We start from the raw sequence: 17,065 nt of genomic DNA, 5'->3' as shown, positions 1-17,065 counted from the left end.
TTAATTCCACTTGTCTTTACATACACAATACTATGCTTAGTCCCATCTTTGTTCGGGTAGAGTATTTTATATTTATCCCATAGTAACCTACAAAATTGAACTAAGCTGAAAGGCCAAACTGACGAACTGACCGTAACTTAATTAGAGCTTGTCTAACTTAAAACGCCCCTCCCTCGTAATTCACAGTACAAAAATTTTCATTTATATATCAAATTTGAAGTGGCGGGGCACGTCATTCCAAATTAAACAGCTACATAATTATTTGTTATGTTCATTTGGACTATACTGCGTGGAAAGAAATTCTGTGGCGGCCATAAGCATTTAGTTAGCCATATATTTTCTGCTAAGTATATCTAAAAAAACATTGAAACCAGCTGGTTTAGCGCTTACCGGCTGAGACGCCAATAATTATAATTAATAGTAGATCAATTATTATACGACTATTGCGACGCAGCAGAAAATTACACTATTATGTCAAAAGTAAATTGTTCTGTAATAATTTTGTAATAATACGAGCTATTGCCCGCGGCTTCGCTCGCGTTAAGACGTATTATTATATACAAACTTTCATCCCCTATTTGAACCCCTTGGTGTTGGAATTTATCAAAATCCTTTCTTAGCGGATGCCTACGTCATAACATCTACCTGCATGTCAAATTTCAGCCCGATCCGTCCAGTGGTTTGGGCTGTGCGTTGATAGATCACTATGTCAATCAGTCAGTCAGTCACCTTTGAGTTTTATATATATAGATGTTGTGGAATAGTCTTCTTTATTTTTATCTAGTTTAGAGTTCTACGTTATTGTTATCGCTTCTCGTTACTACATATTTTCTTGTGATTGTTTTTATGTTTACTGTGGCAGATTTTCCTTTCTTAGAATAGAGCATAATATTGTATTTATAGTTGAAAGAAACTATCATTTTTAATGATAAATATATACACTGATTAAGGTAAGCACACAAGATTAAATGAACAAATATTTACATGTTTTTAAACATTTATAAACATAAAGTACAATAATTATAAATTAGAGAATAAAATATTAAATCTTACATTTATAAATCTATAACAAAGTGTAAAATATAAATGCCGTATGTTCTTGTGTGCCGATCTACCGGTCTTCTGATCTTCTCAGTTCCAATTCTCGAAGTACTGTTTGAAAGCAGCTGGTTCGGCGCCTTCCACTACCTTTGAGATGTGTACCTAAAAAAAGATTTTACGTGAAATCACAGTGAATAAGAAAATTTTTTTTATACCTGCGCGCGGCGTATGTCTTGCATTTTGTTGCGGACACCTTGAAGGCATTTAAGGGGTTCATTTTATAACTTGTAAGGCCCACCAACTAAGATTGGTGGGCACTACAAGTTCTTGGTCGTATTGTATGGTTGTAAACATCGATCTAATCTTCACATTTGTTTAATATGGTAGAAAAATAATTGCAGGGGGTCGTCGTTAAAAAAATTTGGGAACCACTGGCGTAAACTTACCCATGACGGATAGTTGTTGGCTTCCCGGTACTGTTGTGCTTTTTGAATCGCCTCAGCCTTCTCCTGAAAAAAATATTAAAATTACTAATCACAAAAATTGCTTTATTCTTGCTGTAGTGAATTGAATAATCCCACTACATAGTCTTTGAATTCCACAGGCTTGCTATGTGTCATTTGGCATAATATAAAATAATATGATACGGAGCGACCGAGCAAAATGTGTAACTTTTAGAACCCCTAGGAAACCTACAGTACTTTTCGAAGTTTTTTATGGGTTGATAGAACTTACCCTCTGATTGGAATGTTTGCCGATCCACACGTACAGACTGCTGCCCGTGTCCAAGATGTAGCATTCCTGAAAATCAATAACGTTAAATAATAAAAAAAATTGAAAACAACCCCTGATTCAAAAATTGTAAGTAGATCTCTAAATTTTCAGCACTGAGCGGGTTGATGATGATTAACTATAGCTAACAACACGCTCGATAATGTCAGCTTTCAAAAAAAATCTAGATCAAAATCGGCTGACCCGTTTGGATGCTACGACGTTACGGACAGACGCACACACAGACAGACAGACACGTCAAACTTATATCACCCCTCTTTTTGTGGAGGGTTAAATGACGCACTTCAAACCAAATAACAGCTTGCAGTGAAACCGAAAGATAGTACTGATGATTTTGGAAGTCTACAAGGTGAATTGTAATTAGATATTTTATTATCTTCGAGATATTGCAAATTTTACGTTTTGGTATTTAAAAATAAAATCTCCTGTAAATGTGTAGCAATCATACAGAAGTGCTAGCTAAGGCGTCGTTTTAAGGCATTTTTGATTGTTTTATATGGTGAAGATGGTTTATTACAGGCCAGTTACAAAGGTTATAGTGCCCACGTGCGTGCGCAATACCTTGGAGTCGAGTTGTTCCTGCGTGTAGGGCGGCGTCAATTTCTTGACCTGCATGTGTCCGGTGCTGTCGGAGATCTCGTTCAGGTGCACCTCCTTGGTAGCTCCGCGCTCAAAGTCCTGGAAAAGTACGATAAATGAGGACTATATGCAGCGCTGGATTTATGTATATTGTAGAGGCAGTATAGGCCATGGCATATGGGCGTCCCATGGCGTCCTAGGGGCAGAGGCGGCGTTCTAGGATGGCGGCAGAGTTCGTACATAGGGCGGCAAAATTAAAGTTGCCTGTACTTATAATATTTAATAAATATAAATCCAGCCCTGACTACGTGTTAGGGCCGGATTTAGCGCTTTTGAACGTCTAGCGTAAAAAATCGACCAATCAGCAACATTGTATTATAGATAAACTCACGACAAAAACCTTAGAAACTGAGCAATAATAACGCTTCAATGTTATCCTATTATCTATATCCTATACCATCATGCATTTTTTAAAGATGGAAGTTTGATGAGGATAAAATGTTGTTTGTATTACTAGGTCATGCAAAAAAAGTACTAAGCTTTTGGATGAAACTTGGTATGGCTGTTGCTTAAGCTCTGGATTAAAATAAACATATGCAAAAAACATTTTATTAATATTTTCAACACAAACGTATATTATCGAGAAACAGAGATGTGGGAGAAAACTTAGTTTGTACTATTACGTGCAAGTTTGTCATCCATCACTCATCGTACTAGATCATTATAATTCCCAAAGTGGTCCAGATGGACCACGAGGGGTCCACAATCATAAGCGGGGGTGCATTAAAATTAATTTTGTAAAATCGATTCGCAGTAAAGAACTAAAATGTTGGCTTGATGTCTACGGAGGAAATGAGTTTGGGAACCTGTACTGGTTATTATTATGTAAGCATGAAGCGAGAACCTCGTCTACCTCATCGTCGCCGCCGGCCTCGGCGTCGGGCACGGAGTCGCGGTCGCCGGATCCCAGTGCCGTGAAGAACAGGCTCACGTCGCTCTCGCTCGAGTACGGGTCTGGAAACATTTCAAGAATTAACAAAAGGTTATTGGTAAAACATGAAGCAGGCATTTTTCGAAAATTGCTTGGAGCTGGCTTGGTCAAGCTAGCCTATCAATCTCAGGATAGATGGCTCTTCCATTTATGCTGAGATCTGTGCTCAGCTGCTGAAAGGTGCGATGTTCGATTATCAGGTTTCTTTGATGGGGTGAGGAGTGAGCAGGGCTCGCTATTAGTAGACTGATCAGATGGGTCGATTTTAGATCGCGATCTGGTGATGACATGTTATTGAATTGAACGCTACAATTATTGTGCTAACTAGTATTGCCATTCCCAAACGTGTACCTTAAAATTTGCTGACATGTGCTGCCAGTTGTCACCTTATTATACGTTCCTTATTACTCCCTCCAATTCTGCTGAGTAAACTTAAACTTGACCTTAGTCTGCATCTCCTCACCAATAATGTCAACCTGAGCTCGTCCATTATGGTCCTGGTCCCTAATGGAGTTGGCAACGGCGATGGCGCGCAGCCGCTCCGCGCCCTGCGAGTTCTCGCCCACGTACAGAAGGATGGAGTCGCCCACGTCCAGCACGAAGCAGTCGCCCTTGTTCATGGAGTTGATGGATGCCTCCACCTGGAGAAGTATCATCATTTAGAATCATCAGTCTAAAAACGTGATAGATGACTTGACTACTCCTGGAAAGCGGAGACAAGACATCAGCCCAATGAGTTCCTATTAAATTTAAGTATAATAATTTGGAAAGTCAATTAATCAATATGGACCAAAATATGGACGTTGTAAAATGTCACTTGATAGTTGAGACTTGAGAGGCAGGTATTTCTTCTTCTGTGAATGTAGTGGGAGTTTCAAACTCTCGTCATGCTCTCACAAGCACCATTTTGCATGAGGCCGCTACGCTTCATCGTATTTACACCTTTATGACGATGTCATCAACAAGCTAAAATATCCACGATGTCCTGTAAGTTTTCTCCGTCGAGTTTCATATTAATGAAAGAGAAGGCCTGATATTCAGCCAATTAGGTTTACATAGGTGTACCTGTTTGACGCGGACGTGCCTCTTGCCCTTGATCTGGAAGAGGCGTTTGTCGGCGCCGGCATTGATGGTCACGTGGTTGAAGCCCGACGCGTGCCCGCCATCCAGGTACCGCAGCGCTGAAGACCACACATGTATCATTTAATATCCAAAGTACCTACCTATGTACTATCAGAGAAGTTAATTCATAGGCAGATGACGGAACTACGTAACGCGACCAAATTACGCAGGTCCGCCATCTGCCTATGAATCAACTTCTCTGATAGTAGGTACAACATCTGAGAATTATTTGAAAAATCAAAGCGCATTTAGTATATAATATTAGAAAATATATTATACACACTACAATACAGAAACGCAGTGATTCTCAAACTTTTTAGACAGTTAACCCCCTAATTAGGAAGAAGCCTTCATTTCGTGTAACTCCAAAAAATTTGTTTCAATTAAATCGTAGTCCGGGCTGGGTGACTATAAGACCACATCATGGAACCGTAGGTTTCTTGAGATCACTTTGAGAATCGCTCCACTAGCTTACATACGAATGATTTTACGGAATTTCTGCTAAAAGAAACTTTCCTAGAAACTTTTACTCACTTTCGAACAGACTCAGGAACTGCTTGGACTCGTGTCCCTGCGTCTCCCGGTGCTGGACGGCCAGGCCGTGGAACTGCTCATCATCGAGGTTGACGGCGAGTATGGCGGCCGCTCCGGCCTCGTCCTGGCTGGTCCGGTCTCCCAGCCAGAAGTGGATGTCCCAGCTCAGAGATTGGGAGCCGGTGGTCTGGAATGGGAAGTAAGTTGAAATTACTAATTGATTATTGGGGAGAATTGTACATTTACTCGTGTTACATGTAGTTTGTTTCTTTGGGCGTTCCAAAATGATGTTTTGAGATCCCTCGAGTCTCGTGATAACTTTAAAAAAAATATGTAATTATAATTTGAGGATTGCTTAACATTAATATATGTTTTATTAAACATATTTTATTAATATTCAACAAATGAATCAATAAACAAATAAATCGAAATAAAAAACCTAATTGTATTGCTCATAGTAAATTTTTATAGGGGTTTCATGTTTGTGACCCCCAGATTTAAGACCCCCTCCCGCACTTTGTGCCTCGTATGTATTTACTCTGAATTAGGAATATTTTTTATAGTCTTACCTTCAGCACAATGTAGGAGTCGCCGCAGTAGAAGTTGCCATATTGGTTCTTAGGCACCGGGACTGGTTCAAAATCCTGAAATGAAAATAAATTTGACAGACTCAACTCTACTGTAAAAAATATTCCTTACACTTGTGTCGATTTACGTTATTACTAATAAGTAATATTATTGTTTCTCAAAGTATCAAATTTCCCCTTTCATATTATTATGGTGTGCACAATGCATATAGCACATATTAAAGAAGAGAAAATATATTTTTTCTTAATATTTTAAGCTTTAATGTACTGGCGTAAGTGAGTTTTTATAAACACGGTGAAATAAAGTCTTTTAATATTTTTTGTTGCTAACGCGTTATTGCCAAATCAAAAAAAAAATTGAAACGTCCCATTTGTTCCCGCCAAAATGTGATCGAAATAAACCTGGCACAAGTGCAAAATTTCAAGAGAAATATTGTCCTCCTCCTTTATCTACCTATGTCCTATCATATTAAATTAATGATTTAAGATTATAATATTTTGTAATGTAGAAAATCTTTAGTAAATTGCAAATATAAATTATTGTTGTTCGTTTGTAACGAAATTAAAAATATATATTTAATGGTCCAATTGGTTGTGGTGGTGGCCTGCCGCTGCTGCACACTGAATTATTATTTGCATAAACGTGAAAGCTATTTACTGAAAAAAGTTGTGCCTTAAAAAAAAGAATCTCACAGGATGTCATGTTTTGGCCTCGATAAAAAATTTCTACCGAAGATCTTCGTAGTCTACTTCTGAATAGAAAATATTAAATTAAACAAACAAATCTCTCGTCGTTATAACAACTATCTAGTAGATTATCTCAGATTAAAGTATATAGAATAAAGTGTTAATCCATAAATATTTGCAACAGTTTTCAACAGTTTGTTCGAATTTTCAAAGTGGGCTATAAAATATTCGATCTATTTCGGCTTGTACTTTTATATCGAGAGAATGTCTACATTTTACGAGATACTAAACTTTCTTGTGCACTGCACATCATTATTCAGAGGCACATAAAATTATTTTTGTATGAAACATGTAAAACTGGTAATAAAAACAGGAATGAAAATGTTTGCTATTCTATTATCTGGTCAGAACATTTAAAAATTATTTAAATCACTTCACTATTAAAAAAAAAAGAATCGATAGCATAATCTAAAAGGGGTCTCTAAAAATATTGGAAAACACTGATACAAACAGGATGCGTTAGTGGTTAAAGAAAAGTGTTTTTGGTGTTCTAAATTTAAATTGCATCCACATTTAAAATAGTTTTATTTATGTATCTGATGTAATTTAAATTTTGATCACGAAAAACACTTTTCTATTTAACCACTAGCAAATCCTGTTTGTATCAGTGTTTCCCAACATTTTAGAGACCCCTTTTAGATCATACTATCGATTCTTATATCAGGCACCAATTAGTGTTTCTGATTTTGCCTATGAATAATAAAAACTAGATTTTGCAAACGAATTTTAACGGTATAAGATTAAAGATGCCATAATAATAATAATAATAATACTCCCCACACCGGTTTCGGTGACGGTGGCCGGTTTCATTGAAACCAGACCAGGTACGCAGGAGTAATTTTATAGTGCCCAAGTGTGTGCGCAGTACACAAGAGCACTCTCTATTCCTTTACTCTCATAACCCAGTGGGACGGAAGACCGACACGACTGGCGAGAGATCAGGCGCAGGACCGACTTTTTACATGCCCATCCGACGCATGGATCATCTTACTTGTCAGACAATCAGGTGATCAGCCTGCATTGTCCTAACCAAACTTGGAAATAAGATGTTTCCAACGCGGGATTCGAACCCACGACCTCCGGAGTCGAGAGCGACGCTCTAACCACTAGACCACGGAGGCGTTCAAGATGCCATAATACCTAATTAAAACCACAGTCAATATCTAAATACTTCCTAGCTAAGTAAACTGAAAAGTATTATTATTATTATTGTTGCTATGGTGTGTCGAACTTTATTGTAGGTATCGCCGATAAGCTAAGCAAATATCCATATTCATATTATTATTATAAATAATATAGGTACTTAATACCTAATCTCGTGCGATAAACGAATTTTGGCGCAATTACCTTATAATATAATAATTGTACCACAGAATATATGTATTATATTAGTTGTACCAATTGATTGTACTCTGATAATATTATTAATTATTATTTACCTCTATCCTCCACACCTCGAGTCCCGCCTTCTTGCCGGAGTTCGCGAACGCTGGGTGTACTGGCATTGTCTGAAAAAGTCGACACATACATTTTATAGGTCGGTAGTCGGTACTAGGTACTCTAGGTATCGAGATAAACTTTAATGTGAGCTCTTTTTTCACTAGTCCTATTTCATAATCTCTTTTATTATGCTGTATTTATATTTTACTTAAATATTTTTTATAATATCAAGGTTAGGTTAGGTGTTGTTTTATAGGTAATATTACTAAATGTACCTATCAATCTTTTTTACTCTAAAGATGATGATGATCACGAGTATTAGTGACCTTGTTAATTAATAGTTATAGTTAATTAATTAATTATTATAGTTAGTTAATTATAAAAATACTCCATAAACTACTGAGAGCTGATAGCTTATCGTAAACATAAGTACTTCACTGCAATACTGATCATAATATCTAGATCCTAGAAACCTAGATAAGTTAGGTATTACAGTTGACTAGAACCTAACTGTATAATTAGGTACCAGTTATTACCCGCAGGCCGCAACTTCGTTGCGTCAAATTCATTTATCGCAGGGGAATCGTACATTTTTCCGGGACAATTAATATTACAGGCTATCCTTAGAAATTATATTATTATTATTATTCTTCTTCCGGGATTCAAAGCATCCCCAGAAAAAAATTAAACTTAAAATCGGTAAAGTGGCTAAGAGAAAGTTTGCTTTTATTACCATAAGGGTGAAGCCAAACGAGCGTAATTTTGTGAGTCGTGCCGTGAGTCGCAGAATTTCTATTTTCTGCCGCGTAAATATCTTTTCATACAAATCATGACACAAAATTACGCTCGTGTGAATCAAACAAGACTTTTGTATGGAACTGAATGCAGCCGAATTTTTTCCAGTCGAAATTCTGCGACTCAACTCACAAATTACGCTCGTTTGACTTCACCCTAATAGATTCAAAAGGCAACAAATCAGAGTAAATAGAGCGGAAAAACATCATAATTATAGTACTCCAACTCCAAACACCTAAATAGTTCAATGTTTCCGATAATTGACTAACTGAAATAGTTACAGTGACAGTAACTGAGTCTGTTCGTGTATTTACAGACATTTACGAGCGTCCGGTGCTATCTTACAGAGATCTTGGCACCTACACACTGTTCACGCACGATTATATAGAATGTTGTTTAATGTTTTTTACGAGAAGCGAAAATAATTGTATCTAACATCCCTCGTTTTGTGAGACTGGAAAACAGATTTTTTGCGATAATTAACAGCGGAGAAAATACGTTTCGTTTAGGAATAGGCTTAAGCCGATGTTAACATCGGCTCTACCTATAACAAAAATGCCTTTGCCTGTGTTCTTGGTCTATCTAGATAGCATCTTTGTAGTTATATTGGTATTTGGTACTCTACTTAGCAGGTACTCCACCACTCGTGAGACATTCTGTACGTTCAGATTGTGTTTTCTGCCGGCTCATTCGTGCCAAAGCATGACTAATCTTAGCTGAGATTGACGGATGTTTTGTTCATTAGTGCATTTAGCATTAACAACAGTCATGTGTTTGAATTGCAAACATCTGATCCTAATTAGTCTTGGCCAGTGTTTTCCAAAGTGTAGGCCATGACGGGCATGACGGTCGTGCCATGACCCCCTGAGATTTTTTGTTACTTAGTGAGCCCTATAGCCCTAATCAACATGTTTTGCACATTTTCGTCCCAATTTCGGTATCATTTCCTGTAAAAAGTATTTTAGCAAAGAAAAAAACGGAATGGAAACAACGAAAAGAAACGAAAATATTGAATAGTAGTATATGTAGTATATGAAAACACCGGGTAGAGGTATTTCGTAATATTTATTTATAATTAACTCTTGGGGGTCCCATAATAATAAAGTTTGAAAAAGACTGATCTTGGCAATCACAAACATGTGATGCACTGTGTTTCCGCCCAAGATGTTTTTCTCACGAATTTTACTGTGTTTTAAATTACACTGCATAGAAAAGAAATAAAAGTAAGTACTTGTACTTACTTACTTTAAGAGCCCTCGTACTCTACAGACTTTTAGTCGGCCGATAGTTTGACCAAATTGAGGTTTCAGTAAGTATATTATTATCGGCCGATAGAAATCGTTCAGTGTGCGCACCTTTTTTTTTTATGAAATAAGGGGGCAAACGAGCAAACGGGTCACTTGATGGAAAGCAACTTCCGTCGCCCATGGACACTCGCAGCATCAGAAGAGCTGCAGGTGCGTTGCCGGCCTTTTAAGAGGGAATAGGGTAAATAGGGGAGGGTAGGGAAGGGAATAGGGTAGGGGATTGGGCCTCCGGTAAACTCACTCACTCGGCGAAATACAGCGTAAGCGCTGTTTCACGCCGGTCTTCTGTGAGAACGTGGTATTTCTCCGGTCGAGCCGGCCCATTCGTGCCGAAGCATGGCTCTCCCACGTATAATACATGATTGTGTGTATGTGTTCCGTGTAGAGACTAGAGAGTTCACTGTGAAAGTAGCAGCGCTGAAAGGCTAACATTTTTTTTCACTTTTGTATGGGGGAAACTCGTGACGCTGGGGCGCTTGCCCATACAAAAGTGAAAAAAAAATCTTTAGTCTTTCAGCGCTGCTACTATCACAGTGAACTCTCTACAAGGAACACGTACACACCCTAAATTATTATCACTTGGTTTTGTTACACCCTGTATACATCTTCGTACTGAAGCTTTCGATCAAACTATCGGCTGACTAAAAGTCTGCAGTAATTTTAATATTCCTTATATAATTATAGAAATAATAGTAATAACAGAAAAATTAAAGAACATGTAACTAGTATGTACTGTATACATGTAATAAATGTGGTGCTTATAACTTGAATTTTTTAATTCGGTCTGAATTTCTAGAAATAGAATTAAATTATAGGTGGCGCTTATTCGAGGTAGTGCGGACCCTTAAACCTTGTGCTGGGTTTAATATGTTATTTCTCTAATCGGTTTATGAAAGAAGGGCATGATATTTGAACATTATTAGATATTGACTTGTCCTTTAATGCCCATGAGGGCTGACGTCACCGTTCTACTTTCCCTCGATCGATAGACACAAGGCTATGGCAGACATCCCCCAGTTTTGGCAAACATTAGATAGGGGCTTGGCAGAGTGACATCATTGCCAAGTGAGAGTGCTAGGCGGGTGCCGGGTAGGGTTCCGCAGTTCTCTATTCTCTACTTAAGACACTTTGAGATTAAGACAAAAACTAGTATTATAACTTACAAGTTTTATGTAAGACATGTACCATCGAGGATGTTGATTCCTAAGCAGATGGGGGACCTATGTAGTTTGGTCGCGTTACGTCAAACCCAGCCGACAGATCACAATTAAGTATTAACATTAAATTGACACGATCCGACCAAATGACGTTGATCTGTAAACTGCCTAGAAATCAATTTCCTCTATGGTACATGTCTGTCTGTCTGCGTTTTTCTAAACCGATGAACTGAATTTGACCTAGGTATGGGTAATGTTTAAAATTTTCAGTATTTATATAGGCACTGCTTACGACTTTTATCTACTAGTTGTTGCATAAAATGTACTCGACATGTTACGAAATAAGATACACTTGAGATGTGTGTTACTATATCCTTTCTGTTAGGCTTAGGCTAAACCTAAGATTGAGGTCTTAAGAGTTACAAATCCTCATGAAATCTCGCATTTACAGTGATAGGAACATTTGGCATGCGAATCTGAATCTGTTTGCACTTTGCACTCAATCCTGTTATTATTGATCAAAGATTTTCGACTCTGCGATATTTTAGACAGCTCGTACATGGTTTAGTAGGAGTAACGTATATCATAAAGACAAACAATTTGTTTGTTTGCATTGAATAAGCTCCAAAATTATCCCGTAATTTTGGAGCTTATTCAATGCAAACATTGTTACGCAATTTGGCAGAAATATAGAGTATATTCCTGGAAAGGACATAGGCTACTTTTCATTACAGCAACACGATGGTTCTCACAAAACTACTGAATTGATTTTCATGCAATTTAGCACAGGCAGCATAGACTACTGGGTACGATATAGGCTACTTTTCATCGCAGCAACATGTATGATACTCTGGAATTTTCTATTGTATATGTACGAAGTCATGGGCAACGTTAGGAGACAATTTAAGCACATAATAATCCTCGTGTGGACATAGAGATAACAGTATCCGGCATAGCAACTATCACAGTTAAATTAGGAGGAAACGAGCAGTCAAAACGCCTGATGTGAGTAGTTTCACAATAACTGTTTACAGAGGGGGTACGAGTGCCCTGAAAAATTATTACTGATTGTGTTTTTGCATAGAATAAGCAGGTACCTAACTAACTATGATGATGATAATTTTTTCTAAAACAAAAGTGAATCGATTTAAATCTAATTTCGTATGGTGATGATACTTGATAGTAAGGTAGTGTCCCAGGAAAAGACTCAGATTTTTTAACTGCAAAACGTACGGATCGCTGTCGAAACTGGGCATTTTCTAGTATTGCAATAAAATTGTAAGATAAATTAATATTTCTTTTTTATATAAAATAAGGGGGCAAACGAGCAAACGGGTCACCTGATGGAAAGCAACTTCCGTCGCCCATGGACATACCCAGGGCGTACCCAGGTTCTGGGCCAGGGGGGGGCAAATCAGATTTTTTATAAGCTAGGTGTTTACAAAGAATAAAAAATTAATAATTTTTAGTTGTATTGCAAACAATTAATGGAAAAAAATTCGTTATTTTTATAGATGAAAGTACTAGATAATATACTTAGTAGGGACGTCAACATGATCCAGGGGGGGGCGGCTGCCCCCCCCCCTGCCCCCCCCCCCCCCCTCGGTACGCCCATGCCCATGGACACTCGCAGCATCAGAAGAGCTGCAGGTGCGTTGCCGGCCTTTTAAGAGGTAATAGGGGAGGGGAGGGAAGGGAAAAGGGTAGGGGATTGGGCCTCCGGTAAACTCACTCTCTCTCTCGCGCAAGCGCTGTTTCACGCCGGTTTTCTGTGAGCCCGTGGTATTTCTCCGGTCGAGCCGGCCCATTCGTGCCGAAGCATGGCTCTCCCACGTCAAATATTATGTGCCTCATTTCAGCCGGCGCCATGCCGATACTTTAATGTTTCACATTACATTGCCGCAGTCGCAGACAACATTATAATATTATTTTTAATTGTTTTAATTACATATTATATGAAAGTTAACAAGTTTCCTGCTTTGTCATAATGACATACCATACCATATAACCTACTATTATAAAAAATAATTAAACTTAATATAAATAATTTTATCGTTAAGAAATATTTTATCCTTGTTCTGGATAAATTAAAAACAATTATTTAGTAATTTTGCTACTATTGCCATGCAATTGATCCTCGACAGTTGAAAGTGTGGTAAAAGTAATAAAATCGATCGTTACCATACAAGAAATAATTAAGTATACTGTATATAAGTCCTATTAAATTATGTTTATCCTCAAAAAAGTACTTAATATTCAATTATAAAAAAACATAATACAAAAACTTTTATCAATTGAACAATCATCCTAAGATACTCTTCAAAGATAATATTGTTTTAAGTAACCGTTTGTTTTCAAATAGAAACAACAATAAAAATATAAACTCACATTCGCGTCTCTTCAAACAGAGCTCGAAACAACAACTGAGTCTGATTCACTGTGTATGTCGCAGGCACTGTGCGAAATCGAGAGATCGTAAACATGCCTAGTAGATGTGAAAATATTCAACACTACTTTAGTTATTTTGCCTCTACTTATGTCCATGACAAATTTGCTGTAGATTTCGAAGAAGGTAAAAAGTTTGTGGGAGATTTGTAACAATGGTTATCCTTGACACATAATTTAGATTTCCTGTAAATAATTACATCATATTTATTATATGGTGGTGATATTAAAAATTCGACTAAGTAAATAACAAAATACTTGTAGTCTCATATCTGTACTTTACGGATAAAACGACTAAAAGAATAAAAGTACTACAGACATGTCTACTCACCATGTTTTCCTTTAATTAATATTTACCTTTGAATTTGCCTCAAACCTTCACGGGTGTGATAATGTAGACGTCCGTTAGTAAAGTTAGAGCCTGGTTCACATTGATGCTGTGATACAGTAGCTAGAGCCAGTTACTTGATGCGGGACTAGATGAATAAAAATACACTGTTATTAGTATGGATGCAGGACATAACTTATTAAACAAAACAAAAATAAAACTATGAAAACGAAAACACTTTATTTTGGGAAACAATGTACACTTATTCAAGTGCTGGCATTGTATGTTTAGCCGCAACACATTATTCACGGTCATTGTTATATCAATCAAAATGAGATTCTATGTATTACGTTACATCTGACCGAACATTTAGGTAATCCATAGTAACGTCCTTGCAATTGACCTTGTTCTGAAAGTAAAGGCGACTGCTTGTAAAGACGTTCCCATCATAAAGAAAAAATTTATTCGTTTAATCGACTCATGAAAAGGGCGAGACCTGAGGCTTAAATAGTTATTTGAAGTTCAAATTTTTCTGGAAATAATGTTTAATAAATTACAAAATATTTTAACTGCACAAATTCGACATCAACTCTCAAACGCTGGAACAAAATATATGCTTCAACTCCCAAGCGGTCGAATTCGACCGCGAAAACAATTGATTTCCAGGAATCCACGATCATGTTTTAACTAGGTCGTAGATAATAATTTTCTTATAACAAAATATTCTCATTTCGCAAAATGCCTGATTTACTTTAACCGCAGCACGACCTTCACCTTCGTTAATCCAGTTTCGGTCGTTACATCCGATGTCCAGTCCCCGCGTGTAACTGCAGCATGTCGGCGAATCTCCGCAAGTCGCGCTTCGCCAAACATGAGGCTGTTATCATAATTAACATACAAACATTGAGGCTTCATTGGTTATCGCGTAAAAATCGCAACTTCGACTCTTGGCCTGTAATAAGTTTTGTTTATTTAACTAGAATCTGGGTTTTAATAATTTTATTTTTTGTGAAAGATAGCAGTAAACATACAGGGGGTCAGAAATAGTAAAATGTCAAAAGTGGGCCCAGAGTAGAATAAGTTTGGGAACCACTGGACCAGCCAATTTTTTTTATCCGCACACGTACGCGTATTTTTTTCCGCAATAAAATCAAAGGGATATAAACTACGTAACAAATAAAATCTTTTATGACTCTATGAACAATAGTACAAATAAATTTTTAATTTAAAACGGGAAGGACAGGGCCCCCGCTACCATATGTGCAATGTGTGCAATGCACACGGGCGCCATCCTCTAGGGGCGCCAAATCGCCATTTTAGGGGCGCCAAAACCAAGGACCCAAAAAATTTGCCTAAAAAGGGCGCCAAAATAATTTTTTTGCACACAGGCGCCAGTAGCCCTTACGGGGGCCCTGGGGAAGGATATTGGCTACTCAGTACTCTTTATTCCCGTGAAATGTATGGTTACCCCGCACTTTCTATTTAGTATAATATACTATACATATAGTATGTGTTCACGTCTTTATTTCTTCAGAGTTCAGATTATAACCACGCGAGTTGCGACGCGCGCAACAATTTACGACCGCGTCGTAGTGAGTTATCTTGTTTTTGAAAGTCGACAAAAATACCTGAGTCGAATTTGATTCTATTTTTAGCGGGACTGAATTAGATCACATTGGGAGCCCTAACCGGTTGGAAAAAAGCTTATCGTAATATTAGCGTAACAACAGCTCTACAACTAACAACTATTAATTTAGTACTTAGATAATTAGTTTTATGGCGCAGTGCCCACCTGATATTTTTAATAAGCTATTAGTGTTTTATCATAGTTACTTTGTATAATAATAACAATAATTAGTAATAGTATATCGTTAAAATAATAAATGAAAATAATAATCAATAAGTAGTAAGTACAATATAAAATACTAGCTGTTGCCCGCGACTTCATCCGCGTTAACATAGTATAATAACAAAGATGGATATTTTTCTCCTTTTTGTTTTTGTGGTTCCTTATACAAAGGGTAAAAACGGACCCTATTTAAGCAAACGTCAAACGTAAACGTCAATAAACTTTCATGTTTCTAACTCAAGAAATGACGGACTTTCATTGAAACTTTCTACCCCAATTTCACCCCCTTGGGGGTAGAATTACCAGAAGCACTTAAATACGTATCCATTCATTTTTAATCAGTAGCACAAAAATAAAGTTTCATGTTTCTAACTCAAGAAATGACGGACTTTCATTTAAACTTTCAACCCCTATTTCACCCCCTTGGTGGTAGAATTTTCAGAAACGCTTAAACACGTATCCAATCATTTTTAATTAACCCAAACATAAAATTTCATGTTTCTAACTCAAGAAATAACGGAGTTTCATTCAAACTTTCAACCCGAATTTCACCCCCTTGGGGGTAGAATTTCCAAAAACACTTAAATACGTATCCATTCATTTTTAATCAGTAACCCAAAAATAAAGTTTCATGTTTCTAACTCAAGAAATGACGGACTTTCATTAAGACTTTTAACCCTTATTTCACCCCCTTTGGGGTAAAATTTTCAAAATTCCTTCCTTAGTGGGTGTCTACTTAATAAAACAACCCTACTCACCAATTTTCGTGGCTGTAACTTTTACAGTTTTTGCTCAGCGATGATGACATGTAATTTTTTAAGTATAGATTATACGCTTCGAACTCCGAGAAACACTAAATATGCTAAGTACTCATATACGGTTTTGCTCGATCGAGCAATCACGTAGAGTGAAAACCACGGTTTGGGCTTTCGTCCACACATTCAGCACTGCTCGATAGTTTTACTCTAAGTAAATGATATATTTAATTCCATCGAGCCGGCTCGATGCGAGCCTTCGAGCTGTCAGTTTTGCGGTCCACACAGTAATTATTACTCGATTTGGAGTAAAACTATCGAGCAAAACCGTATGTGAGTACTTAGCAGATGGATAAGAGGGCATTAAGTTGTGGGGGAAGTCGGGGTCTAATACTTAAACTTTTAAATGCGAAAGACGAAAGTGTCTGTCTGATACCACTTGACGCTTAAGAGGATACACCAGGGGCGAGAGAAATTGAAAATAGGTATTTGAAAATGTATTGCTGTCTCACCAATCTCAAGTCTCCCACCGCAGAGCGCGATAGAGACAACACGACAAAAGTTCTGATAAAAGAACAGAAAATCTTCGATTCGTT

At 37.4% G+C, this 17,065-nt stretch overlaps 1 protein-coding gene across 4 annotated transcripts; it reads right to left on the bottom strand.

Annotated features, from left to right (window-relative positions):
• Positions 1–1,031: 1,031 nt before the first annotated feature.
• LOC121736380 (gelsolin-like) lies at positions 1,032–13,555 on the bottom strand. 4 transcript variants are annotated; one of them, XM_042127545.1, is made up of 11 exons: positions 13,481–13,555; positions 7,833–7,901; positions 5,629–5,703; positions 5,060–5,246; positions 4,469–4,584; positions 3,867–4,044; positions 3,317–3,426; positions 2,395–2,511; positions 1,777–1,842; positions 1,488–1,550; positions 1,032–1,203 (listed from the first exon to the last, which is right to left on the bottom strand). In XM_042127545.1, the coding sequence occupies exons 2-11, from the start codon at positions 7,896–7,898 to the stop codon at positions 1,132–1,134; spliced, it is 1,050 nt and encodes a 349-aa protein (XP_041983479.1). In that variant the 5' UTR covers positions 7,899–7,901; positions 13,481–13,555; the 3' UTR covers positions 1,032–1,131. The 4 variants fall into 4 exon arrangements, with proteins under 4 accessions (XP_041983479.1, XP_041983478.1, XP_041983480.1 ...); XM_042127544.1 differs by having other exon boundaries at positions 7,833–7,917; positions 13,483–13,542; XM_042127546.1 differs by lacking the exon at positions 13,481–13,555 and adding an exon at positions 13,438–13,456.
• Between the last annotated feature and the right edge of the window lie 3,510 nt (positions 13,556–17,065).

The sequence above is a fragment of the Aricia agestis genome, chromosome 19, assembly GCF_905147365.1.
Source record: "Aricia agestis chromosome 19, ilAriAges1.1, whole genome shotgun sequence".
Classification (NCBI taxonomy): Eukaryota; Metazoa; Arthropoda; class Insecta; order Lepidoptera; family Lycaenidae; genus Aricia; species Aricia agestis.
The sequence above is the reverse complement of the archived record's forward strand: the minus strand, read 5'-3'. Positions and strand labels throughout refer to the sequence as shown.

Coding starts and splice junctions, on each gene's coding strand:
- LOC121736380 (XM_042127545.1), bottom strand. CDS start 7,898: ATGCCAGTACACCCAGCGTTCGCGAACTCCGGCAAGAAGGCGGGACTC. Junction 5,704..7,832: donor TCGAGGTGTGGAGGATAGAG/GTAAATAATAAT, acceptor TTTTCATTTCAG/GATTTTGAACCAGTCCCGGT. Junction 2,512..3,316: donor GCGACGATGAGGTAGACGAG/GTTCTCGCTTCA, acceptor GTACTTTTCCAG/GACTTTGAGCGCGGAGCTAC.